This window comes from Peromyscus eremicus, chromosome 8a (genome assembly GCF_949786415.1).
Source record: "Peromyscus eremicus chromosome 8a, PerEre_H2_v1, whole genome shotgun sequence".
Classification (NCBI taxonomy): Eukaryota; Metazoa; Chordata; class Mammalia; order Rodentia; family Cricetidae; genus Peromyscus; species Peromyscus eremicus.
In genome coordinates, this window is record NC_081423.1 from 53,192,018 (window position 1) to 53,219,248 (window position 27,231).

At 52.9% G+C, this 27,231-nt stretch overlaps 1 protein-coding gene across 6 annotated transcripts; it reads left to right on the top strand.

Moving 5' to 3' along the window:
- Positions 1–500: 500 nt before the first annotated feature.
- Dlg4 (discs large MAGUK scaffold protein 4) lies at positions 501–26,538 on the top strand. 6 transcript variants are annotated; one of them, XM_059271027.1, is made up of 20 exons: positions 501–904; positions 9,129–9,194; positions 12,558–12,611; positions 12,758–12,817; positions 13,021–13,145; positions 13,395–13,564; positions 13,677–13,813; positions 13,925–14,069; positions 20,437–20,732; positions 20,912–21,014; positions 21,210–21,324; positions 22,571–22,747; positions 23,017–23,053; positions 23,150–23,177; positions 23,313–23,360; positions 23,449–23,550; positions 23,883–24,055; positions 24,920–25,029; positions 25,527–25,618; positions 25,811–26,538. In XM_059271027.1, exons 1-20 carry the CDS (start codon positions 875–877, stop codon positions 25,915–25,917), a joined length of 2,175 nt encoding a protein of 724 aa, XP_059127010.1. In that variant the 5' UTR covers positions 501–874; the 3' UTR covers positions 25,918–26,538. The 6 variants fall into 6 exon arrangements, 5 of the variants coding, with proteins under 5 accessions (XP_059127010.1, XP_059127011.1, XP_059127014.1 ...); XM_059271028.1 differs by having other exon boundaries at positions 12,767–12,817; XR_009380648.1 differs by lacking the exon at positions 24,920–25,029 and having other exon boundaries at positions 502–904; positions 25,811–25,919.
- Positions 26,539–27,231: the final 693 nt, after the last annotated feature.

Consider the following 27,231-nt stretch of genomic DNA (forward strand, 5'->3'; position numbering starts at 1 on the left):
TTTCAGCAGCAGAGAGCCCAGGCCATAATTAATTACTTTTCAGACTTCCTGTGAATCCTAGAGGAGAACTAGCCCCCAGGATTCCCTGCTGCCAGCCCCTCCCTCAGACCCTGCCCCATGCTGTGGCCTCCCTCCCACACTTAGACAACCAGGGATGCTCCCATCCCAGCTGTGGGCTTTTTCCTTCTAGGAAATGAACTCCATCCTCCTTGCCTTTGCTGTCGTAACCGAGGCTGACTAGGTCTCCTCCATGTTTGCTATAGGGCCTCTCTGCTCCCGCTCCTAGCTCCTTTCCCATTATCCGGGTTCCTGCCAGCAGTGAAGGAGTTAACACTGCTAAGGCACCCCCCCATTCTGGCTCCTAGCTCCCTCCCTCCCTCCCCCTGCTTCCTCTCTCCTCCTCTCTCCCCTTCCCTCCTCGGCTCCGCGGCTTCATCGGCCGCTGCCATCTCCAACCCCCCCCCACCCCACTCCCCCGCCACGGCCCCTAGCCCCTGGCCGTTCGGCAAGACCCCTGCATATCCCGGGGCTTCCCGAAATCCAGTTCCCCTCCCCCACCCCAGCTCATGCCCCAGCCCCAGAACTCCGGGGCTGCCAGCCCCCGGTGTCCCTGCCCCTCCTGAGAATCGGGGTGTGCTCCTCAAGCCCCCTCCCTTCCACTTGGGAGCCCCTTTTAGGGTCCCCCCTCCCTTCCACGCTCCCCTATCCTTCTCTTCTCCAACCTTCTCTTTCCCCTCTCACCCCTCCCCCCATCCTGGCCCCCCCTGCAAAAGTGGGGTGCGGAGGGGGGAGGGGTGAGAACCCACCGAGGGGAGGAACAAAACTCCAATGAAGTCAGAGCCCCCTACTCGCCGCCGCGGCCAGGCCCCCCAACATGGACTGTCTCTGTATAGTGACAACCAAGGTAAGCATGATGGGGGGTAATGCCAGTGGGGAGGGGGAGCAGGTAAGGAATTTGTGGAGAGGGGTTAGGTAGGCCTTATCTAGGGCTGCAGACACTGGACTGGAGTGGAGCATCTGAAATAAGATGTATTAGAGGGGTCACAATTTAGTTTTGGGGTTCACGTCTGAGAAAACGGTGGATTTGGCCACAGGTGCCTCCTGGAGTGATCATTTTGTACCTATAGAGAAATGGAGAATTTGGTGTTTGGGGTGGCTTGGTAGGCTCTGGTGTTCACCAGCAGTGTTTTGAGGGCAATTTATTTAGGGAGAAACCTGCCTGGCTCACATGGGAGTTCTGCTCATATATGTGGGAAGGTGGGCTATGTGTGTGTGTGTGTGTGTGTGTTGCGGGGGGTTTCTCTTTTTTCCTGGTCAAAAAGCTGGTTTCTAGGTGCTGACCAATTTGAGGGGTCTCTTTGGCATAAGGGTAAAGGTTACTGGTTGTGAGTGTTTGATTTGTCTGGGGGTGTCAGCTGGCAGATAAGGGTGGCCCTTCAGGACACAGGACATCTTATGATACATATGTTTGGGATGCTTCTGATTTGAGGGAATTGTTAATTTAGGGTTTGATTATATGGTATAATGGAGTTGTCAGAGATCTGAGGCCTGATACAGAATTACCTGAGAGAATGGACCAGGTGAGGTTAGGATTTGGGGTACTCCCATGGGAGCTAGAAGGTTGCAACAGCTGAGGTTGCCATCTCCAAAGAAGGATGAGAGGTTTAGGGTAGGAGGGTAGAGAGAAGGTAGTTGTGGAGGGGGACCATGTGGGTGATGCAAAATTTGGGGGTAGTCCAGGCAGGTGTCCAGTATCCCCATCGCTCACATTTCATCTAGTCCTGGTCAAGAAAACAGAAGAGCAGATGGTGGGGACTGTTACCCTGACTCTTGGGAGGACACCTGGGTGTAAGGGTCTCTGAAGACTTGTGGGGTGAAGAGGTTACTGGGATAAAAAGGTGTAGGAGGAGGCAGGGCCGCCAGAGCTAGGATCTCCACAAGGGCCCAGGGTCCCTGTGGTCAGAGCCTGGACAGAATGGGAGCTCTGGGATGAAGAGGCCAGGCAAGCTCCTGGTAGGATGTTTAGGTCGTTTGCTCGCTCACTCGCTTGCTCCCAGACTCTGAGACTGGCAAGCTGGATGCCTGGTGTGTGGAGGGAGGCTTGGGCGGGTGGCAGGCAGCTGGGGGTTGGGGGGTGGGACAGGAAGTGGGGGCCGGGGGAGGCGGGGTCCGGGTGAGTCACAGGCTGGGGAGGGGGTTATATTTAGTGGGAACTGCAGCTTCTTATGGGAGGGAGCTGAGGACACACATGTTCCTTGCCACAAACTCACACATGTGTATACACATGCCTTGTGCACGTGTGAGCATGATTGGAGATTGGGGGCTGAAGACTTTAGGTCTTGTATCCCCGGCCCCATCTACAGGGCTGCTTGTTTTTCTCCTGTTCTGTGGGCTGTGGGCTTTCTTCCAGCTTGCTGGTTTTCTCATCCCCTGTAGTTTTCAGTAGATTTTTGTGCCTTAGTTCTTCTGGCCCTCTTTGAGCGTCTGCCTGTGCTTTCTGTCTCTTGTCCTTAGGCCTGATCCTTGGCCTTGGCCCCTAGCTGTTCTCACCTGTGTCCAGCTGTATGTAGGAAACCCATCGGAATGTGTGGGTTCTGCTTCTAACACGTGAGCACAGGAATGCCAGTAAGGGTGAGGGGTTTGCCTGCACTGGTAACCGTTCTGGGTGGATGCATTTATTCATTTCTCTGCTCCACACTCCTGTGTGTTCAGTGGGGCACATGATTGAGCATCCCTGAAGGTAGCAGGCTAGCAGAGAGGATCATCATGCATTCGGGTTTTACTGAGGTTTGCCACATTCATTGGCCAGAAAACTTGTCAGCCTTCAGGGTGGAGGGACTCCAACTCCCATAAGGCCTTGAGGTACAAGATCCCTCCGTGGTAGAGTGTGGCTGTCCTTAGGACTGTTGGGAGTTGTGGTTCCCCTCTATCCAGGGCAGTGGCGGGGAGCCCAGGAAAAACCAGCAGGGGGCACATAGCTTCTGCCCTCCGAAAATGCTGGGGGGTGGGTTTGGGAGTGCTCAGCCTTTGTAGTCTCTGATCTCGCCTGGTCTGTTTGATGGCCCTCCCATCTTTCGGTGCCTATATTTATAACCTGCTGCAGTAATTTAAGGAACATTTATTGAATACTTAATATGTGCTCAGCTCTGTGCTCTGTGAAAACTCTGCTTTACAGCTATCACTGAGTCTTATTCGGTACCTAGATCTCTGCCAGTATCTCTATCTCAGAGCAGCTTTCTCCCACTCCGCCCCCGTCCCTCCCCCTTCTCCCCGCGCTGCTGCCGCAGTTGCCATGGTAACCAGCGACGACTGAAGTTGCGTGGCGGACTTGAGGGCAGGGCGAGGGTGGCGGAGGGCGGAGCAGAACAAATGGGGGCTGGGGGGAAAGTAGGGAAAAGAGAGGGGGCATTTGGCCTGGGCCCTGGAGGCGAAGTGGTTAAGCCCTCTGGGTGGTCCTTATTGGGCAAAACTAAGATGCTGGGGGCGGGGCAATGTGGCCAACAGCTTCATTCATTGGTCGGCAGGGGCGTGGTGGAAGGATAGTGTGGGCGAGGCCGGGGGAGCGAATGGGCGGGAAGCGGAGGGAGGCGTGGTTTCATAGGGCCAGGTGGGCGGAGTCGGCTTACTCTATCGGAGGAGGCGGGCAGAAAGCCTCAGAAAGGGGAGGGACTAGGTTGCCAGACCAAAATGAGGGCGGGGCTGACCCGGGAGGGGCGGGGTGTGGTTCCTGTACAGAAAGGAGACCGGGTTCGTGTGGCGGTAGTCCAAGTAATTGCGGGATGCGGGGTCTTTGGAAAGGAGAATCCGTGGGTTGGAGATATGACGTCTCAATTTTCCTAAGATGGAGGCCTGTTCAGATTTCATCAGAGTACCCCTCCTACCTCAGCTCTATGTTCCAGGGAGACAGTTGCTAGGCGACGGCAAAGTCCTTGATTGCTGCGTTGCCAGGCAACGGGGAAACGGAAAATGGAGGGAAAAAGGAAATGGGGGATGGGAAAGGGTCTTAGTAGTCCATATCGCCTACTGGTGGAGAAGAAGGGCCAATGTATTTTGTAGGCTAGGAAGGAATTTTGAGTATAAGCCTGTTTCGCACTGGTTGTTTCTGAGGACCCATGCGTTTTATCCAGATATGAAACTAGGACATTGGGGGGGAGTTCATCTTCAGGGGCTTACCTAACAGATACCGATAAATGCAGGGATGAGATCTACAGAGGTCATTAACGCCTTTTGCCTTAGGTGGGAATTTTATATTCTGTAAACAGCTGATTTGGGGAGAACCCTTACTAGACAGGTGGACATTCACGGGAAGGATATTTGGGAGAGAGGTTTGCAAGTCCAGGAATTTGGGAAAGAATGGAAGACTGAAGTGACATGGGGCAATTTAGGGAATTCTGAAAGATTTGAGGTCCAGATCATTAGTGAAATTATTTTGAGATAGGGTCTCACTATGTAGACCAAGCTGGCCTGGAACTTACAGAGATCCGCCTGCCTCTGCCTCCCCAGTGCTGAGGTTAAAGACATGCGTCACCGTGCCTAGCCTGATGCTTCCTCCCCGCTTGGGTGTAGTAGAGAAGATATATTTGGAGCTGGGTGGTGGCGCTGGCGGCGCACGCCTTTAATGCCAGCACACGGGAGGCAGAGGCAGGTAAGTCTCTGTGAGTTCTAGCCCAGCCTGGTCTACAGAGTGAGTTCCAGGATAGCTAGGGCTACATAAAGAAACCCTGTCTTGACCTTCCAACCCCCCAAAAAAAAGAAAAGAAAAGAAAAAAAAAAGAAATATATTTGGGAGCAAATCTTCCAACAAAAATATAGCTCAGAATCATGGAGAGGGTGTTGAAGTGGTGTGGGGGCAGCCAGAAAATTTACGAATTTGAGGGGTAAAGAAAAGAATAGTTAGATATGGTGGTACATGCCCATAATCTCAGAACTTGGCAGGTGGAGGAGGTTGGGAAGTAGAGGCAGAAGGATCAGGAGTTCAAGGTCACCCTCAGCTACATAAAGATTTTGGGCCCAATCTGGGTTACATGAGACTCTATTCTCCATATATATATGTGTGTGTGTGTGTGTGTGTGTGTGTGTGTGTGTGTGTGTGTGAGCTGTCAGGATGGCTCAGGGTAAAGACACTTGCTGTCAAGCCTGATGACCTGAGTTGGATCCTTGTAACTCACTTGGTGGAAGGAGAGAACCAACTCCCTAAAATTGTTCTTTGACCTCCTCATGCATTCCACAGCACAGGCATGTATATGCTAACACACACACACACACACACACACACACACACACACACACAAATGCAATAAAAATTAAAAAAAAACTTAAATAAAAGATAAAATATTTTTTAATATAAAGCAAGAGTTTGGGAATGACTTGAAGAGACTGCAATTGAATTTGGAAGGTTTGCTTTAAGGAAGATTAAATAATACTCCAAGTGAGGTTTGGGGGGTTGGTATCTTAGTCCATCATATCATTCGGTTTAATGATTTGGACAAGGCAACTCCAAACAAATTTGAAGAGGCCTTATGTGGATGTTTGTGTTAGCCAAGGGCAACATATTAATGTTAAGGTCACTAGTGGTGGACTGGGGTGGGGGGGCAGATAGGACTTAGAAACGAATGATTTAAAGAGTATGTAAATATGAAGGCACATCCAAGATCTGTGGTTCTTAACTCTTGAAAACAGCGTTGTCTAGTTATGGGATGGGGCTGGATGAGTTGCAGGAACTCTATCGGATGGTTTGAAATCTGATGGCATGTTTGATGTAAGAGGCTTCGGGTGGGGGCCTGAGATCTCTAGTAGTTCTCAGAAGTGATAGGGCAAATGCTGTTGCCTCCCCTGTAGTCTGGAAGTACAGTACTGATGAGATGCCCATTGGGGTTTTGTAATAGTTAGAAGCCCAGTGTTTTGGGAGTGGTGGAGAATTAGGTGAAATAAGGGGTCCCTGAGAACCAGAGAGATAAATTGCTAAAGTTTACAAGTGTCGGTATTTGTAGAGGGGTCGAAATGGGAGTATACCGGGGAAGTTGAAGTCCGCAGGGAAATGGCTGGAATCAGGGAAGTTGGTAGCCAAGAGGGTCTCCCCTCACCCTTCTCTCCCATCATGACGCTCTCCCGTACTGCGCAGGCGCCGCCCCCCCCTTCTCTGGCCGCAGCCTCCTGTCGCCGCGGCCGCCGCAGCCCCCGCCCCCTCTGCCCCTCCCCCTCCCCCAACCCAGCACCTTTGCTATCCCACCTATACCCTCCCCTTAGTCCCCCTCCCCTTCTCCATGTCGACTCGGAACAGATTCGCCTCCATGTGTCTCTGCGTGGTACGTGCCGCGGTACGGGATCCGGCCCGCTTCCCTCTTCCCAGACAACCCCCCCCCCCCATCTCAGGATGCGAGCGTCAAGTGCTGTCGCTGTTCCTTCTGCTTGGCATGGGGTCTCTGGGTTGCAACTTCTTGAAAACAGGCGCAGTGGGCTGAACTTCTTATTACCCACTTTAACCCACACCCCTCTATTTTTGAGGTGCAAGCCCCGGTTCCAGGTCATTCTGTGCAGCTGGGGCTTTGAAGGTAGGGGGAAGGTACAACAGGGACATTCTGGGGGTGCAGACTTGCCCCAGTAGCACAGAGTGCCCGTCAGGACCCTGCATCCCCGTGGGTTATAGGAGATCTGTCCTCCTTCCTGTTTGGATCTAGCTGGCCTGTAATCCAGGACTGAGAGGGGCCGACCTCCCCACCCCAGGTCTGCAGTGTTAGAATTGTTTCCCCCTACCCCTTCATAGCCCTTTCTCACTGTGAAATTTCCAGGGACTGAACATAGACCCTAACTTCCAGTTGCATTTGAGAACTTCGCCTGTTCATCTGTGGTCCCCATTTCCCTAACATCGTCTGCCAGTCTCCAAAGCCTTTCCTTTAGTGTCAGACGCAAGTCCCTCCCCATCATAGGGCTGGAACAGGGAGATATAGGGACTCACTATGATAAAAATGACCCTTGTTTCTTATCTAGAATAAATGATGGATTGTCTCCCTTCATGTCTCCATTTTCTTTGGCGCACCTGGCAGTTCCTCTGATTTAGAAATTTCCTGTTAAGTGGGGTGACCATGAAGGGACATTGGGCTCAAGTTCTCCCCAGCCTCCAAAACTTGGGAGGTCTTGCAGGGAATTCAGGGCAATTTCTGTTGGGCATTTACTGTTGTAGGGCATTGTCCCCCAGCTTGCGCAGTGACCAGGCTGTTGGTTGACCTGCTCATTCAGAGCTGCTAATCCAAGACAGTTCAGCCTGCAAGGAGGGCTATTTTGCCTGTGTTCTCCTTCCTTTCCTCCCTCTCTGCCTTTTTTGGGAGGTGGGGTATAAAATGGGGTTCAGGCTGGTCTTGAACTCACTATGTAGCCATGGATGACCTTGAACTCCTAAGCCTTTTGCCTCCACTTCCAGAGTGCGGAGATTTAAGCATATACTACCATGGCAGATTTTCTTCTCTATACTTTTTCTTTGCCCATGGTCTAAATCTGTGACCCACACTTGGTGAGCCCCATTTCCCGTCTTTATGACTCTCCAAACATGTCGAGTGTATTTATTTATTTATTGAGACAGGGTCTCACTATGTAACCCTAGCTGATCTGAAACTTTCTATATAGACCAGGCTGGCCTTGAACTCACAGAGATCTGCTTACTTCTGCCTCCCGAACTCTGGGATTAAAGGCGTGTGCCATCATGCCCAGCTCAGGATGCTGCTCAACTCTAGTCGCCTGTGTGTCCTGGTATGAGAGTTTTTTGTTGACAGGACCACTTGCCTTCCTAATTCTCCTACTGCACCCTTAATCTACAGTCAACTCGATACATCATCTTCAGACTTTCAGAATCATACTCTAGCATCAGGCATTGACTCTCCTTGATAAGCTCCCTTCTACTTGATCTTGCAACTGTTGCCCCTGAAATGTTGGCGTTCTCTGTTTCTCAGACCTTGGGAGGGAAATTCTGCCCACGTGTAGTTAGTAGCGGCTGTATTTTGTTTTCTCCAGTCCCAGACCTGCATCTGGTACTCTCTTCCCTGACTCTAGAGTTTTGACAGTTCTGCTTCTGTGTGTGTATGGGGGGGGGGGTGTCCAACTCTGGAGGGAAGGGACCTAGAAGAGCATCGTAGAGGTGGATGTGGAAGGAGCCCGGTGGGCTTCCGGCCCTTCACTAGTGCCTCTCTGCATGTTTCCTCTCTCTGACCCCCAGTTAATCTCATTTACTGATGTTGCTACTAAGCTGGCTAGGAGGCTCTTGTCCTGGCAGCTGGTTAATTGGGCAGGGAGTCATGTTGAGCCTTTTACCTGCAAAAGTCAGGGGGAGACCAGAAATTCAGTTTTAACATTGTGTCCTCTTCTCCAATCAGGGGGCCTGGCACTCATTCCTGTTCCCCTCCCCCCAAACCTGAGCCTTCCTGCCTCTGTTTCCCTGGCTTCCTCCCCCATTCCGTCTCTGTCTATTATATCCGGATTAGCTGGCTGGCTTCTGGGGCGCCTTTGCTGAGTAATTCGGAATGAGTGAGGCCAATGAAGGAAGAGAGGGGTAGGGTTAGCATTGTCCTGCTTAGGGGCTCCTGATGGCCAGTACTTTCTAGCTGACTTGGGTTCCTGTTTCAGGTATACAAGGTGCTGGAGAGCCAGTTGTAATGGGGAGGCTGGGGTGATAAGGGTAGGGTGTAGAGCAGGGACATTAAATTGAGTGTGGGAGTGGGAGATGATTATGGAAGCAAAGAACTTGGGAATAAATGAGGGTACAAGGGTCAGGTGCTAGAACTCTTAAAAGGATGGAGTAAAAGAGGAAGCCTTGCTTGGGGACGGTGTGAAGACGATGGTGGTGGGGGTGTATGGGGTAGACTGCCAGAACCATAGGATATGAGGAGTAGGAAGTTGGAGGATGGCGCCTGGACTTGGGTAGAGATGAGAGGTGCTGAGGCCTTGGCTGGAGAGGGGGCTGTCGGGAGGGTGGAGAAAGGGGAGCCAATGGGCTGGAGGAGAGGGAGGGGGAGGAGCTGGTCAGGCCCCAGGGCCTTCCGCACTGCACTGCTGGGGGAAAAGGAGGCGGTCGGGGCGGGCGCCTGAAGCCTGAGGCGCTGGGCTGGCCCAGTGACGGCTGCCTCGGTCCCCATCCCCAGAAATACCGCTACCAAGATGAAGACACGCCCCCTCTGGAGCACAGCCCGGCCCACCTCCCCAACCAGGTAAACGCCCCCGAGCTGGTGCACGTGGCGGAGAGGAACTTGTCCCACCTCGAGGCCGTCCATGGGGTCGTGGGCCACGCCCACCTCTCCCCCCTCAAGGTAGGAGACCCTGGCGGCCCCCTCCCCAGTGCGGCCCTCGGAACCTCGGAGCTGCAGCAATCCCCAAGGGCCGGTAGGGCAAGAGCTATGGGGGAAAAGATTGGGGATGGTCTGGCATCTGGGTCTTGGGCTCCTGGGGCTGGGGTGGGGGTGTGTGCTTCTTGATTGGGGTGGGGCACGATGCTGGAAACGTTTTGGTCTCACAGAAGAGAAGTAGGCCAGGCAAGTGGGAGTGGGTACAGAGCCTAAAGCCAGGATGCTTGTGCCTTTTCGTGTGTTTGGTGTGTTGAGAGGGATGGAGGATCCCCCAGAAGTGCCCCTCATGCCGGGGCCCTTCATTCTTTCACATGCCCAGCCTCCGCTTCAGTTTTCTGTGTCCAGAGCGCTGTTCCAAGTGCCTGGTGCCCTGATTTGCTCCTGACCCTTTCCCCACTCCTCCCCCAGCCTGCCTCTGGGCCTGGCTCTGCCTGTTCCCGAGTCTCCAGCTCTTTCCATCTGGCTGGACTGAGACTTCAAGTCTTGGTCCTTCCTGCCTCTTCCTGTGCCCCAGCCTTTGCTCCATTCCCGTCCCCCCCTCCCCGCTGGCTGGCTGGCTGGTTCATGATGCTGTCTCTCTCTTCCTCCCACGCATGCATCTCCTTCCCCCTCTCGCTGATCCCCAGCTCAGGCCTCTGTGGCCTGATCAATCCTCTCCTGGTTTGAGCAGTCCTCCTCTCTGTCCTCCAGCTCCCCATTTCCTTCCATTTCGCTCTTCCCTGGTCGTCTCTGTCTCTTTTCCTCCACTTGCTCTCTCCTCCACCATACCTTCTTCAGCCATCCCCTGTCCTCATTATATATGGCCACCTGTTCCCCTACACTCCTCCTTGGTGCTCACAGTATGCTTTCCGTATTTTTTTCCCCTCCAGGCCTGAGAGGCCTTATTTCTGAGATCTTCTATTTCCCAGCCCCCTTTCTCTCAATCTCCTCTTCTAGGGACACAAGCTGTAAGATTGAGGAGAACACCGAGGGGCCAGAAGTGTGGGATGCTTTAGGAAGGGGGACCCCCGGTTGCTGACATTTTACTAAGAAGGTGGGAGGAGGTTTGTGAGCCAGGGGTGAGGCAGGGAAGTGGCTGCAGCAGTCTCTGAGGCTAAAAGTGGCAAAGGGAGGGGTTGGGGGAACGTGGGAAGGGCAAGGGTCTTAAGGCATGGGGTAAGACTGGAATTGGGCTACTCAGTCAGCTGCTTGAGAGGAAGGAACATGAAGCACTGGGCGTGGGAACAGAGTATGCACAGCTCTGTGCCTTCAAGGGGTTAAAGAAGACTCCAGATGCCTTTTGTAAGAGGGGGCCATGATGTCTTGGGTAGGGAGGGACAGGTGTTTGAGGGCAGTAGTCGTACAGTGCAGAGGTGTGGTGGTACCAGAGCTCAGGGAGTGGCTGGGAGAGTTCTAGAAGAGGCCGTAAGTGAAGGTGGGAAGTCTCAGGACAGGGCTTCAGCTCAGGGGCTGGAGATGCTCCAGTGTCCAAAAGAGTTGGCGAGTGGGCTGAGAAATGGAGGGCTGTGATTTGGGGATAGAACCTTAAGGGGTTGAAGATAAGGTAAAGGGGAATAATGAAGTGCTCTCTCTCTCTCCTCAGAGAGGTGACAGGCGAGGATAGGAGAGGTAAGGGATAGAGCTGAAGTCTGGTATAGGGACAGGGAGGTGGGTGGAGGATGGTGACTGGGATTGGAAGATTTTGGAAAACTGAAGGCTGGGGACAAGGATCTAGGGAGGGTGTGGGATTAGGGTAGACAGAAAGAATAGGGAGGGACTGGGTGTGGGGAGAGGTTGTAGTATAAGGGTGGGTCTGAGGATGTGTGCCACGGAGGATGAAATTGTGGATGACTTCAGCAGCCAGTGACTGTTGGCTAGACAACAGCATTTGCCTGGGGGCGGGGTGGTGGCGGTGGAGATGACAGAGATTCATGGGTATGAAATCTATTGAGGGGCCTGAAATGGTTGGGAGTTTCTGGGCTTGAGAAATAGCAGTAAGGGAGAAGAGGGACCTTTATAGGAGAGGGAGAACTTAGGAAGGGCACTGGGAATCCTCGTACTCGGTCGGTTTCAAGTATTTGTCTAAGGAGGAAATAGATTGGGGACCACCGGAAGGAGTCTCTTGGCAGCCTCACCTCATTGCCATAGAGACGTGGCTTTGGTTGCCCTGGCAATTGGGGAAGCCCCTAGGACAAGTCTAAAGCTGTCCCCGCCCTGCAGTTTAGCTAGAGACCCGGCTGCGTTGAGGCCACTGACGTCAGGGACCAGGGCACGCCTCGCTTTAACCCTTTCCTTAATGAAGTGGGGGCGGGGAGGAGCGGAGGCAGTAGAGGAACAGGCTATGTTCTGGATGCCTTTTCCCATTCCTCCCTCCTGACGTTCTTTGCACTGCGTAGGGTGAGGGGCTCAAAGGAGAAAGGAAGGCAGGTTATTCAGGATGCACTGCGCCCACGCCCACGAACAGAATCGTTCTGGCCTCTTGGCCGGGCTAACGGTGGGCGGGTCCAGAGCCGCAGAGTCTTGCTCTAGGGAGTCTGTCGTACCCTAGGCCACGCCCCCACCCGTTGTCCTGACTACCAGGCCTCCTGGAGGTGGGTCTCCCCAGGTCTTGGCTGGTCTTAGATACTGTTGCTAGGCAACCTGGTCCCTGGAGGAAGGGGTGGATTGGATGGCGGGTGGATGAGAGAGAGGGAGGGACCAGAAGCTGGGGAAACCCCGGATTCTCATGGCGCAAGATTTAGAGCAAATGTGTGCCAAGGTGAGGGACGAATTTGGGGGAGGGTTATCAAGATATCTGGGTGATTTTGAGGGTATAGAGACAGGAAGGGGGCCCCAAAGAGGAGAGCAGGACCTAGTGGACCTGAACCCTGGGGTGTAATGCGTAGCACGTAATGCATGTAACACCCTGTAGCGTTACATCCGGTGAGAAGCATCCCCCCCAGCATGCTTCCCCTTTCCCCACTCTGTACCATCTGCTGCTCCCCTCTCCGTCTGGCTGTCTCTCTCTTCCCTCTTCTCATACACCTCTTTAAACACCCAGGGGCCTGGGGTGCGTGCGTGTGTGTGCACGAGTGCATGCATGTTTGTGTAATATAGACAGGCTGGGTCCTTGAGTTGCTCTAAAGGTGGTGGAGTGGGCTTGGCTACGCAGCTAGAAGGGGATCCAGATTGGTAGGACTCACCTTTGGTTATGGACTTCCTCTGGAGTCTAGGCTTAGGTGGCTTTTTGTCTTCTGTCTCCCCTCCCAGGCCAATTCTCCCCCTGTGATTGTCAACACGGACACCCTAGAAGCGCCAGGATATGTGAGTTGTTTAGATTTTGGGGCTGGGGCCCTAGCAGAAGGGTAGGAGAGAGGAAGGAAGAAGTCCCTCCCTATGCGGGGAAGGAGGGGCACGTTCTCTGGCCGGAATGTCTTGTCTCACTGTTTTTGTGTTTCTGTCCCGTGCTGGAGTTGCAGGTGAACGGGACAGAGGGGGAGATGGAATACGAGGAGATCACATTGGAAAGGGTAAGAGCCAGCCCCTCCATCCAAAGTCCCCGGGCTTGGGCTGGTGTTGCTTTTTGTGCCTGCGTTTCCTAGGTGTCCAGACACTTACCTGTGTCCCTGTGTGTTCTAGCTGTGCCTTTCTAATCCTGTCCCCTCCCCGCCTCCCTTAACAGAATGACTGGGGCAGTAAAGGGAGCTGATCCTCTTGTCTTTCTTCTTACCAGGGTAACTCAGGTCTGGGCTTCAGCATCGCAGGTGGTACCGACAACCCACACATCGGTGACGACCCATCCATTTTCATCACCAAGATCATTCCTGGTGGGGCTGCAGCCCAGGATGGCCGCCTCAGGTGGGAGAAGTCAGGGTTTAGGAAGCTAGTACTTGCTGGGCAGTGGTGGCACACACCTTTAATCCCAGCACTCGGGAGGCAGAGGCAGGTGGTTTGAGGCCAGCCTGGTCTACAGAGAGAGTTCCAGGACAGCCAGGGCTGTTACACAGAGAAACCTTGTCTCAGAAAAACAAACAAACAAAAAAGGCGAGTACCTCTGGAAAGGGAGGGCTGGAAGCTCCTGGCTCAGCCCCATATTGTTGTTCCCAGGGTCAACGACAGCATTCTGTTTGTAAATGAAGTGGATGTTCGGGAGGTGACCCATTCAGCTGCGGTAGAGGCCCTCAAAGAAGCAGGTTCCATCGTTCGCCTCTATGTCATGCGACGGAAACCCCCAGCTGAGAAGGTCATGGAGATCAAGCTTATCAAAGGGCCTAAAGGTAGTAGTGACCGTTTTAGCTCCAGTCCCCTCCCAGCCATCCTGCTTCCCCTGCCTCCAGGGCTTGCTCCCCAGGCCTGTGGGCAGCCTCTTCTCCTCTCCTTGCCATCCAGGACTTGGCTTCAGCATCGCAGGGGGCGTAGGGAACCAGCACATCCCTGGAGATAACAGCATCTACGTAACAAAGATCATCGAAGGCGGTGCGGCCCACAAGGATGGCAGGTTGCAGATTGGAGACAAGATCCTGGCGGTGAGGGCCTGAATCATGTTTCTATTGGGACTCGGGTCTCATGGCAGGCCTGGGGTCCTCACTGCCTGACCACATCCGGCTCTGTCTGAGCTTTGCTTCCCTTGACCCCAGGTCAACAGTGTGGGGCTAGAGGACGTCATGCACGAAGATGCCGTGGCGGCCCTGAAGAACACATATGACGTTGTCTACCTAAAGGTGGCCAAGCCCAGCAATGCCTACCTGAGTGACAGCTATGCTCCCCCAGACATCACAACCTGTGAGAGCCCTCCAAACCTCAAAACTCCTCATGACCCATCCTAGTAATTCCTAAGACATGCAATCCCATGACAGCCACTGTAGCCTATTCTTTGCAATGGCCCCAACCTCTGACCCCTGTGATGGTTGGAGAGGAGCCGGAACTCACTCATGGTGAAGCACTAAAAAACAACCCAAGGGACACAAGGCCCACTTGGTTTTGTGGTTCTGATCAAATCCTTAAGTAACAGATAATTCATTCTCACATTCTTTAAAAATAATTCCAGGACTCGGGAGGCAGAGGCAGGCAGGTCTCTGAGTTAAGAAGCCAGTCTGATCTATGGAACAAGTTCCAGGGCAGCCAGATAGAACGGCACACAAAAACCCTGTCTGGACTTCCCCTTCCCACACCCCCACACAAATGTAGGGAAAGAACTGGGCATGATGGGACATACCTGCTTTTCCAGTACTTGGGAGGTTGAAGTAGGAGGGTCAGGAGTTCAAGGCTATCCTGGGCTGCATAGCAAGTCTGAGGTCAGCCTGGGCTACTTGAGACTTGTGAGAAAATAGGGTAGGGGAGGAAAAGGATAGAATCCTTTACCTTTCATTTTATAAGAGCAGTTCATGCGGTCACAAAGACGCCATGGAAGAAGGAGTGTAGAGGGCAGCTGTACACGCGGACAGAGAGGTGTAAGTTCAGAACACCGCAGTAGGTATGCACACAGTAGGTCTCCACACAGCAGCGGCACATCAAGAGGATAACACTGTCACAGAATAAGGTTTATTTCAGAAAACCATAGTTGGATTAATGTTAGGGAACCTCTTCACACGATTTGATACATTAAAAGTGAGAAGGAGGGGAATGGTGGTCCACCCCTGCAATCCCAGAATTCTGGAGCCAGAGGCAGGAGGATTGGAAATTCCAGGCTACACAGGCGATGAGACCCTATCAGAGGAAGGAAGTTAGATGACCAAGTACAGATGTGAGAGTCCACTGATGATGCTCAGCGTCTGTCTTCAGACAAAACCCTTTAGTAAACCCGGAGTAGAGATCCTAAGACACAGAGAGTTGTTCCTAGCAACCAGCAGCAGATGGTTCAGTTAGGAAATCCCAGCAGTGTGCCTATCACTCCAGGAGCCGAGCAAGGATGCCTCTCACTGCCGACACTCCCCATCACTCCAGCACTTCCTCCATGTTGCTGCTGCTGCTGCTTACCAACCGGAAACTGTTCCCGGAATTTCCAGTAGTTAAAAAGATTACTTACTTTTTCTTGGAGAGGTGACAGGGATGGAACCCAGGGTCTCATGCATGCTGAGCAAGTGCACCACCACTGAATCACACCCCTAGGCCTTAGCCCTGTATAATTTCTCCCCCCACCCTCCTTTTCTTCGTAGAGTGAATATCGATTAATTAGGGAAAAGTAAGAAAGAACTCCTCACAGGGCTGTTGCCTTCCTTTTTTTTTTTTTTTAAAGATTCGGTCTTTTTGTGTCACCCAGCTATTCCTTATGTAGTCCAGGCTGGCTTTGAACTTGTGCTAATTCACTTGTCTCAGCCTCCTGAATGCTGGGGTTAGAGGTGTGTGTCACCATGCTTGGCTTTAGAATTTTTATTTATAGGTATCTTTTTGTTGTTGTTGTTGTTTTTTCAAGACAGGGTTTCTCTGTGTAGCCCTGGCTGTCCTGAACTCACTCTGTAGACAGAGCTGGCTTTGAACTCAGAGATCCGCCTGCCTCTGCCACTCAAGTGCTAGGATTAAAGATGTGAACCATCATGCCTGGCCCCATTATATTAGGTCTTTTTTAAAAATTAGAGGGAGAAATCAGTTTGTTTGTTTGTGTGTATTTGTGTGTGTGCGGACATCCCACGGTGTGTGTGTGCAGGACAGAGGACGACTTGGGAAACCCTGTTCTCTCCTTCTACCGTGGGAGTTGTGGGGCTTAAACTCAGGCCGTCAAGCCTGGTCGCAAGCACCTTTACCTGTTCAGCTGTCTGGCCCATCCCATGACCGGTCTTTGAGGCGAGGCTGTGCTGGGATTCCAGGTCTTTGCTGCTGTGTCCAGCCAAACATCTTCCCTTCCTTTCTCTTCTTTTCTTCCCTCTTCCTCTCCTCTTTCTTCTTTGGTTTTCTTTTTTTCCTTTGTGTTACTGGGGATTTAATCTTGGTCCTTGAGCATGCTGAGCAGATGTCTGTAACAGCTGTATCCTGCCCCAGCCATGCTACAACTTTTTGTTACTGTACATCCTGGTCTTGAACTAATACTGTTGCCTCAGCTAAGGAGTGCTGGGGTTAGAGGGGTGAGGCACTATACTTGGGGTGGCCACGTTATTATTATTTTTTTCTTGTTTTGAGACCATGTTAACTGTGTAGCCCTGGCTGGCCTGGACCTCATGAAGTCCACCTGCCTCTGCCTCCTGAGTGCTGAGATTAAAGGTGTGCACCGCTATGGCCATGGCCACATTCTAAACACCCCCTCCCCGGCCCCCCCCCCCCTGCCTTTTTCTTTCTAGACAAGGTTTCTCTGTATAACAGTACTGGCTGTCCTGGAACTCACTCTGTAGACCAGGCTGGCCTCGAACTCACAGAGATCCACCTGCCTTTGCCTCCTGAGTGCTGGGATCAAAGGCTTATGCCACCACTGCTGGGCTAAATCAGTGATTTTTAACCAGGATAATTTTTCTAGACTAAATTTGTCATAACACTTTGTTATGGTTAGAATGGGGGAAACAGGAAAGGAATATTTTTGTCATTTGACAGAAATATAATAAATTGATGAAGAAAATGATGAAAAAAAATTTTGAGACAGAGTCTCATTATGTAGTACTGGCTGACCTGGCCGGCCTAGAATTTATTATAGACACTGGGCTGCCTTGGAACTCAAAGAGATCCAGCTGCCTCTGCTCTGCCTCAGTGTAGGGATTATAGGTGGGTGCCACCACACCCACTGAAAATGAGGAAAACATTTTTTTTCAAGACAGGGTTTCTCTGTGTAGCCCTGGCTGTCCTGAAACTCACTTTGTAGACCAGGCTGGCCTCCAACTCAGATCTGCCTGCCTCTGCCTTCTGAGTGCTGGGATTAAAGGCGTGCACCATCACAGTCCGGCAAAATGATAACATTTTAGTGAAGGGTATAAAACAATGCTTTTGGATGGATTTTTTTTTTTTTGAGACAAGATTTTTCTGTGTAGCTTTGGAGCCTGTCCTGGAACTCACTCAGTAGCCCAGGCTAGCCTTGAACTCATGGAGATCTGCCTGCCTCTCCCTCCAGAGTGCTGGGATTAAAGGCGTGTGCCACCACCTCCCGGTGGAAAAATTTTTTAAAGTTTTTTTCTTACATTTATTTAATGTGTGTGTGTGTGTTTCACATGTGTAGGTGTGTGCTCACAGGCTCACACATCATAGTAGAGGTCAGAGGACTGTATGTGAGAGTCTGGTCTCCTTCTATCGTGTGGGTCCTGGGGATCAAATTGAGGTTGGCAGGAATCTTTATCCACTGAGCCTGTATAGAAAAAAAATCTTAGTATGTGAAAGATCTCAACCTTTTTCAAATTACACATTTTATATGGAATCCTAATCAGAATTTCAGTGTTATCTGTCCCTGGAATTTATGTAGCATCTAAAGTTCAATTGGAAAACTGTGTGGGAGAATAACAAGACATTATTTGGGGAAAGAATGAAATATTATTTTCCTTTATCAAATATGAGACACACCATATTGAAATATTATGGTACTATTTGTTTTTCTTTTTGAGACAAGGTCTCACTGTGTAGCCAAGACTCATTGAACTGGTAGTCCTCCTGCTCAGCTCCCAGGGCTGGGATTATAAGTGTGTACAATCATATCTAGCTTTCTGGTACGATCTCTGAACCCTATAACCTACTAAAAATAATTTGGACTCCTTGGAAAAAGAATGGTTTCCAGTCTTGGGCAAGAGGCATAAGACAAGAGACAGGAGGGCCAGTATATACTTGTAATCCTAGTGTTTGGGAGGTTTATGTAGGGGGGACTGAGAATTTAAGGAAAGCCTGGGCTACATAGAACCAGTCTCAAAAAATGACTGGGGATGGAGTTTAGCTGGTGGAGTGCTTGCCTAGTGTACATGAAGCCCTTGGGTTTTATCCCCAGTACTGGATAAAACTGGGCGTTATGGTTCATGGTCCTAGTGCTCAGGAGATGGAGGTGAGGGGTCAGAAGTTCAAGACCGCACAGTGGGTTTGAGGCCAGCCTGGGCTACATGAGACCCTGTTTTTTTTTTTGTTTTGTTTTTTAACCCAAAGCAGGGCTGGGGGGTGACTTAGGTGGTAGAACGCTTGCTTCACAACCACGAGGTCAGAGTTTGTGTCCCTAACACTCCCATAGAAAGCTGGGTGCTGGGGCGCATGTCCATCACTCTGGCTCTGAGGGATGGTGCAGAGACAGGTGGATTCCTGGAGCTCACTGGCCGGTTAGCCTAGCTGAATCTGTGAGCTCTAAGTAAGTGAGGTGGAGCTAGGCATGGTGGTACACGTCTTCAATCCCAGCACTCAGGAGGCAAATGCCAGGGGATCTCTGCAAGGATAGCCTGGTCTACATAGTGAGTTCCAAGACAGCCAGAGCTATGTAGTGAGATCCTATACTGAAGTAAATAAACAAACAAACAAATAAAAATTAAGATGGAGAATGCTTTAGAGGGAGACACCCAAAGTCAACCTCTGGCCTCCATCCTCGTGCATGCACGTGAATACTCTCTCCTGTGCGCGCATGTGCACACACACACACACACACACACACACACACACACACACAACCAGAAAAAAGAAATAGTCAAATGTATAGGATGAACCTTAATATTTGTCATACTAGAGGGCCCCAAAGAAGGGACCCAAGACTATTAGAGTCACAGCATACACGTGAGCCATATTGAAGAGGATTTTCCTGGCCTTTTAGAATTCATTTAGTATTCGAAACACACGAGGTCATAATAATACCTAAGAAAAAGCTGGGAGCCAGGCATGGTGATGGTTTGTAGTCCCAGCTACTGAGGAGACTGAAGTAGGAGGGTCAGTTGAGCTCAGCCAGGCACGAGCAGCCAGTGAGATCCTGACTGGAGTTAAAACCCTCATCAAACGGGTTGGGACTGGGAAGCTGTCACATAGCGATTGTGTAGGATGAGCAAGGTCTGGGGTTCCATCTTCACTACAAAATCATTTTCTCTTGTTACCTTGGTAGGATGCTAGCTTACCTAGACCATTCTTCCTGAAAACCTGTAAGGGAGGTAATCGGTCATCCATCCCCTCTCTTCTGTATCAGCCTTACCGCGGAGCAGGCACAAGGTTGCCATGCAGCAGTTCTTGTGTGTGTGGGTGTGTGGGTGTGTGGGTGGGTGCGTGTGCATGTTTTCTTATTGCTATTCGAGATAGGATCTCGTTAGATAGCCTAAGCTGACTTTAGAGTCACCAAGTTCCCCATGCTGGCCTTCAGCAGTCCTCCTGAGTGGGAAAGCAGGCTTGAACACAACACTAGCAAAATCTTACTAATGATTGTAGAATACTAACATTTGCAGTCCCTGCGAATATCAGACTTAGACTCCATCATCAACACCTGCAACAAGAACTTAGGTGGAAGGCTGATGGAGCACATTGTAATGAGCCGATCAGGCTGACGACACCAGAACCAGAACCCGCCAACTCTAGGAAGACAGACAGGCAGCCAGGCTTTTTTTTTTTTTTTTTTTTTTTTTTTGAGACAGGGTCTCACTACATAGCTCTGATTGGCCTGGAACTCACTGACCATCCACTGCTTCCCCAGCACTGGGATTTAAAGTGTGTGGCACCACGTCCAGCAGACTTCACTGCATCCTGCGGTGATGCCGTGGGAAGCTCAAGGCTGCTGGTACCCTGCGAGAATAATTTCACACTGAATTTGAGTCTGCTCAAGCCTCTAGGATAAGCCTAGGAAAACAAAAAAAGAGAGGAGACAGGGATAGGCACATGGTTAAGCAAGACCACAGGGATGTAAGCAGGACTATCCCTGGTAGAATGCGGGGAAATACTTTAGACAAATGATCCAGTTTTTAAAAAAATAAATGACTAGCCATGAGGGAGAGAAATTTTATGGATTGAGAGACCTGAGAGACACTTTAACCAAAAGGCAGTCTGAAAAACACGGTACTAGTATTTCCCCTGGGGCGCCACCGTTCCTAGCTTCCTACAGACATACGACCTTCAGGTCAGTGCCCTCTGATGGCATCTGTAAGTTCCCGACCCCTGATGCTGCTGGTCACCAATACACTTTTCTGGTAGAATAACTCCTCTTTGGCCAGGCCTGGCCCTGGGCTCCCCTGGAGAGGATGGGTGGGTGGGCACTATTGCCTGGATTTCCACCTCACCCTTTTCTCTCTTCCCTCAGCGTATTCTCAGCACCTGGATAATGAGATCAGTCACAGCAGCTACTTGGGCACCGACTACCCCACAGCCATGACCCCCACTTCCCCTCGGCGCTACTCCCCTGTGGCCAAGGACCTGCTGGGGGAGGAAGACATTCCCCGGGAACCAAGACGAATTGTGATCCACCGGGGCTCCACAGGCCTGGGCTTCAACATCGTGGGTGGCGAGGACGGTGAAGGCATCTTCATCTCCTTCATCCTCGCCGGGGGCCCTGCTGACCTCAGTGGGGAGCTGCGGAAGGGGGACCAGATCCTATCGGTGAGAAAGGCCTGTGCAGGCCTCTGCACTGCCCCCTGAAGAGAGCGCTATGCTCTTGGGGAGGGTATGGCTGGGGTGCAGCCTGGTCCTCCTGGACCATTCCCTGACCCACTCGGACCCAAGAATTACTTACTGTCTTCCTGTCCCAGGTGACAGACAGCCTCTTCTCCCCTGTCTAGGTCAATGGTGTTGACCTCCGCAATGCCAGCCATGAGCAGGCTGCCATTGCCCTGAAGAACGCGGGTCAGACGGTCACGATCATTGCTCAGTATAAACCAGAAGGTACCAGGCCTAAGCTTCCCTGTGTCATTGGCTAAACTGGTCCTCAGAACCGCCACTTTAGCTGATGGATGGCCTCAGCGGGGGTGGGGTGAGCATGGGTGTGTGTGTGGGTGTGTGTGTGTGTGTGTGTGTGTGTGTGTGTGTGTGTGGTATTAGGATGGGACAGAGTTCCAGAACCTTCTTGTCCTTTCTCAGAGTATAGCCGATTCGAGGCCAAGATCCATGATCTTCGGGAACAGCTTATGAATAGTAGCCTGGGCTCAGGGACTGCCTCCCTGCGGAGCAACCCCAAGAGGGGTTTCTATATCAGGTGAGACGCTCCTGGGCGTGACGTTTGAGGACGACGCCATGTGTTATTTCCCCCCTGAGCGTGTGTCCCTTCCCCACACGTGCCTTCTTCTCCCCCACCTCACTCAGACCTGACACTCAGCCCGCAGTTCACGGGCTTGGCCACACAGGCTGATGTTCTAGAACATATTATCTGAGTTGAAAAGCAGCCTCTGCCCCAAGTGTCTTAATTGCCTTCTAGCCCCTGGTCACCCACGCATTTCCCCAACAGCTATTACAGTGGGACCTAAGGTCAGTGTCTGACCCAGCAGGCATCTCTAGTACCCACCCTCCCTCCTTCCCTCCCTCCCTCCTCCTCCCTCGGCTGAATTTGAACTCCTATGCTTTAGTAATCTTCCTGCCTTAGATTACAGGCACTTGTCACGGTGCCCAGCTCTGGGATATTTTGAGTCCTCTTTCAGCTTGGCATCCCTGTGGGAAGCCTTGGTGGGAAGGACCGCAGCTCTTTGTGCCTGCCTCCTGTCTTTCTTTTCCTTCCTTCCATCTTTTTTTCCTACGCTGGGGATTGAGTCCAGAGCCTCATGCATGTTAGGTTTACACTGAAAGCCCCGCTGGAAACACACCCCAGCTTCATCCCCTGACCACTCATAGCATTTATCCCCTTCTCAGGCTCCTTCTTCGTGGTTCCCCTTCTGTCCCCTCACAGGGACTGAGGCCTCCTCCCTCCCCTCGCCTCTCTTTGTCCTCTTTCTTTGTCCACCTGACCGGCCTTATCTGCCACTCTGCTATACAGGTGTCTCTTAAGGCTGTCTGGCCTGGCTTGATACCATCTTGGAGGCCTAGACCAATTCTGGCTGCTGCTTTTGGGCCATCTCCATTGGGCTGTCCCATGGGCATGTCCCATTTGACACGTCCTGGGCTGGGCTTGCTGTGTTTCTCCTGGATGCTGTGTTCCTTCTCGGAGGCCCGCATCCCTGCTCCCCGCTCTCCCTCCTGGTGGAGTCTATAGGTCCCTGAGGATGTGTGATTCTCACCGCAGCGGACACTGCGCGACCCAGTCCCACTGTTTCCTCTGTGTCTTTGTTCTTTCAGAAACTTGACAGAGTGTTTAGTCCCTAGGCGCTTTGGGAGTTTCTCTGTGTGTGCCACCAGCGGTCCATGCTCTGTAACGGATCCCTTGCCCAGAATCGGGCTGGTTCTCGAGGTGGCTGCTGCATCCTTCCTGGAGTTCTCAGCCAGGCCCTGACCCACAGTCCCTTGTGCTCTAGGGCCCTGTTTGATTACGACAAGACCAAGGACTGCGGCTTCTTGAGTCAGGCCCTGAGCTTCCGCTTTGGGGATGTGCTTCATGTGATCGACGCTAGCGATGAAGAGTGGTGGCAGGCGCGGCGGGTCCACTCTGACAGTGAGACCGATGACATTGGCTTCATTCCCAGCAAACGGCGGTGAGGCTCCTGGGGATGTGCAGCCTTCCTGATAGAGGCATTGACGTTCACAAGGTCTCCCCGGGGGACATTCAGTGGAGGGTTCTTGGGGGTGTGCTAGACCCTGCTGGGGGACCATGGCTCCCGTCAGCCCTTGGGAAAGGACTTCTCACTGAGGTACACAGGGCCCAGGTGTGGCTAGGAAGACGGGCTTCCCACCTGGTTCAGAGGATGGGGCCTCATTGAGCATTTCCCTGCTACTCCCTGCTCTTCCTCCATGTACCCCACAGGGTTGAGCGACGAGAGTGGTCGAGGTTAAAGGCCAAGGTAGGTGGAGGGGGGATGATGAACCTGGGGGAGAAGTCATGGGGGTGGCCTCTGAGCTAAATCCTGAACTTACCATAAGGTTGGTTTTTCTTCCAGGACTGGGGCTCCAGCTCTGGATCACAGGGTAGGTAGGACTAATTGGAAAGCTGTGGGATGAGTGGAGCATGGCGTTTCCCTTGACGTTCTTGGGAAGGCAGGCAAGATGGCCTCCAAGTCCTCTGTCTTGGAGCCCTGCTGCAGATGCCCTGTCTCCTACCAGGTCGAGAAGACTCGGTTCTGAGCTATGAGACAGTGACGCAGATGGAAGGTGAGCCCTAGCCCCAGCCTCAGCTGTCCTGCTCGCCCGCCCGCCCGCTCTGCTTGCTGCCTAAGCCCTTCCGGCTCTTTCTCCTCAGTGCACTACGCTCGCCCCATCATTATCCTTGGGCCCACCAAAGACCGTGCCAATGATGATCTTCTCTCTGAGTTCCCCGACAAGTTTGGATCCTGTGTCCCTCGTGAGTATCGGGGCCTTGGATAGAGATGGAGTTGGAGTTAGGGAACCTCAGGCGACCTACTTTGTCAGGGCCATGACGCTGGAGTACAGTGGGACACAGGTCACCGTGGCGGAGGGGTGCTGCCTGCCCACTTGTGTGTCTGTAGCAGGCAAGGCTGGGCCCGCGCCTGGGAGGCCCCTGGGTGGCACTTCTGTCCCACCTGAGTCTCAGTCTCCCCAGCACCATCCTACCAAGGACCAGCTGGGTCTTGGGGTGGGGGTGGGGGGGTTGATGCAGGCTAGTATTAAGGGATGGTGGTTAGATCTTTGTGGGATGGGATGACTTCTTGGCAGATACGACACGTCCCAAGCGGGAATATGAGATAGATGGCCGGGATTACCACTTTGTGTCCTCCCGGGAGAAAATGGAGAAGGACATTCAGGCGCACAAGTTCATTGAGGCTGGCCAGTACAACAGCCACCTCTATGGGACCAGTGTCCAGTCTGTGCGAGAGGTAGCCGAGCAGGTAAGAGCTGGTGGGCACCGCGTCCTCTTCCTCCCGCCCTCTCCCCGCCCCATCGCCTCCCTCCAGCTCTCTCTAACTCTCTTTCTCTCTGTCTCTTTCCCTGCTGGGTCTGCTCCTCCACCTCCTCCTCCTCTTCCGCGGCCCGCTCCCCTCGCTTCCTGACCCCATGCCCTCCACTGCCATCTGTCCCCTCTCTCCTCTGCTTCCCACTCCTTGCCCCATTTCTCCTCTCTTCCTGGGGCTTTGCCTCTGGTGGCTTGGCCTTCCCCACCTCGTTCCCTCTTTCTCCCTGACTCCCCTCTGCTCCTCTCTCTCTCCTCTAATGGGGGGGGTCCTCACTACCCGCTCTCTCACCCCTTTCCCCACTGCTCCCCACCCTGCCCGCCCTCCCTCGGTGGCTCTTTTCTCCATCTGCCTCCCTCCCTCCCATCTGGCTCTCCCATTCCTTCCATCTGTCTGTCCTCTGTCTGTCCTCCTCACCCTCCTCCCTCTATCCTAATTCCTCTTTCCTTTTCCCTTTCCTGTCTTGCCCTACCTGCCCTGGTCCTCCCCGCATCCCACCTCTCCCGCCCCCGCGTCCTTGCTCGGCCTTCATCCTTTGGGTCCTGTGCCTCCTACACTTTGTTCTGCCCCTTCCCTGCCCTCCTGTACCTGGCACTCCATCTTCCCTTCCCTCCCCTCTACTGGTCGCTCTGTCCACACCTTTCTGTTTTCTTGCCTGCATGTCCTTTGACATCTGTCACTTCCCCTGTGGCCACCCTCCTGCCCCCCAACCTTTCTATATTCTGTGTTTCTTCCTGGCACCTCTGTCTGTCCTTCCCTGCTACCTGCTGGTCCCCCTCCGCCTACCCTGCCTGCCCCCAGGGGAAGCACTGCATCCTCGATGTCTCGGCCAATGCCGTGCGGCGGCTGCAGGCGGCCCACCTGCACCCCATCGCCATCTTCATCCGCCCCCGCTCCCTGGAGAATGTGCTGTGAGTACGGTCCTGGGGGCCCCCTCTGCCCCCTACGCTTGTGATCATGGCCTCTCAAGGCTCCTACCTTGATCTGTCCTCTCAGAACCTTGGACAACAATTCCCACCGTGCTCAGAGAGCTCAGCTGAGAGTCGAGAGCCCGGGCTGGACGCAATGGCAGGCTTCTCCTGCCTCGGGCTAGGCAGTACTCCAGTTCTCAGTAGCGCCCCCCCAGGGGCGTACACAGGCGGGGGCAAATCAGAACCTCAGAGGCAGTTGGAAGTTGGAGTCCGGATCCCGTCTGTGGGGCTAAAGACTGGAGCGATGAGTTCCAGAGAGGTCCTGGGTCGGGTGGGTTGCCGTGAGCATCTGCAGCCCCAGAGGATGTCAGAAATTATGTTGTTGGCTATGGGCTCCAACAAGGAGAAAAGTTGCAACTTAGCATGCTAGGATTGAGGAGGTAAAAATGCAGAGAGGGGCCCACCCCTCAGATCTGCCTCTCTCTCCCTCTTGACAGAGAGATCAATAAGCGGATCACAGAGGAACAAGCCAGGAAAGCCTTTGACAGGGCCACTAAACTGGAGCAGGAATTCACAGAGTGCTTCTCAGGTGAGAGGTCGCAGTTCCCGTGAGCCACGAGGACAGGGAGTCTACTGAGATCTGATGGAGCTGCCCGACTGGGTTGGTGTGGGAAGAGGTGTCCTGTCAGTGGGCGCGGGGACCCCTGGCTCCTTGCTCTGGGCTCCTTGGTCACGTGTTCTTGGGACCTTGGCCCCACTCCCTTCTCCACCCGACTCACAGCCATCGTGGAGGGTGACAGCTTTGAGGAGATCTACCACAAAGTGAAGCGTGTCATTGAAGACCTCTCAGGCCCCTACATCTGGGTCCCAGCCCGAGAGAGACTCTGATTCCTGCCCTGGCTTGGCCTGGACTCACCCTGCCTCCATCACCTGGGCCCTTGGTCTGGACTGAATAGCCCAAGCCCTTTGTACCCCAGCCCCCCTTCCCACCCTTCTTATTTATTTCCTTTCTAACTGGATCCAGCCCATTGGAGGGGGGACACTCCTCTGCATGTATCCCTGTACCCCAGAACAGGGCTCCTGGACCCCAGGAACCTGGGGCCTGGGGGTGGGGCTGGGCTCCTGGTTCCGAGCCTTTGCTCCTTAGGACCCCTACCCGTGCCCGCCCCCATGCACACACAGACCCACTGGGGGCCTCTGCCCTCCCCATTTTCTCCCACATACATTCCAGAAGTCAGGGCCCCTCTCAAGGAGTACCCGCTGTAGGGATGCAGGGCCACAGGCCTCCGCGCTCTCCTGAGGCAGGGGCTGGGGTCACCCCTGCCCCATCATAACTCCCCATGTCATTTGAGTTCTCATTTATTTTCTCCATTTTTTTCTTCTCAAAGGTGGTTTTTGGGGGGAGAAGTGGGGGACTCTGCAGTGGGGTCCCTGTCTTCCACATGCCTCCCACCTTTCTTCTTCGCCGGTTTGCATGAGTGGAAGGCCTAACTGTGGCTTTTTTTTTTTTTCTGGGATTTTTTTCTTTTCTTTTTTTCTTTTCTTTTTGGGGGGGAAAGGGGAGGGATGGGTCTAGGGAGTGGGGAATGTGGGAGGGGGGTGGGGGGTGAGGGGTCAGGGGTTGGGTGTCCGGGAGCCAGGGGAAGACAGGAAATGCTGCCGCCTTCTGCAATTTATTTATTTATTTTTTCTTTTGAGAGAGTGAAGGGAAGAGACAGATACTTGAAACCCAGTGTGTGGCCTGCTTCTTTGGGGTGAGGGAGGGAAGTGGAGACACAGGTGGGTGCCTGGGATGGGTGAGTGAGAACTTCAGATCCCTCCTTACCTCACAGAGAATAGGGTGCCTGAAAGGGTCCTGGGAAGGAGCTGTCAGGCCAAGGCGGCAGAGATGGGGACGAACGGGCCTGGGAATCGCCGGAGCTGTGCTAGTCACCGGCAAACTCAGTCTAGCCCTGACCGTTCCCCTAGCTGGCCTCCTCCCTGTTGTCATTTATTCCCAAAGAAAAATCCAGAAGCTCCTTGACTTACAGTAGGCAGAAAATGACCTGTGTACAAGATTGTGTACAGAATGTAGAAATTTAATATACCTCACTTGCTGAATTTAGGACACAGCTTCATCCATCTTGAAGGGCTCAGAGAGTCGGCCCATAGCTGAGCAAAGCCTGCTGTGTTCTGAAGTACCGAGCAGGCCCTGGGGTGGCC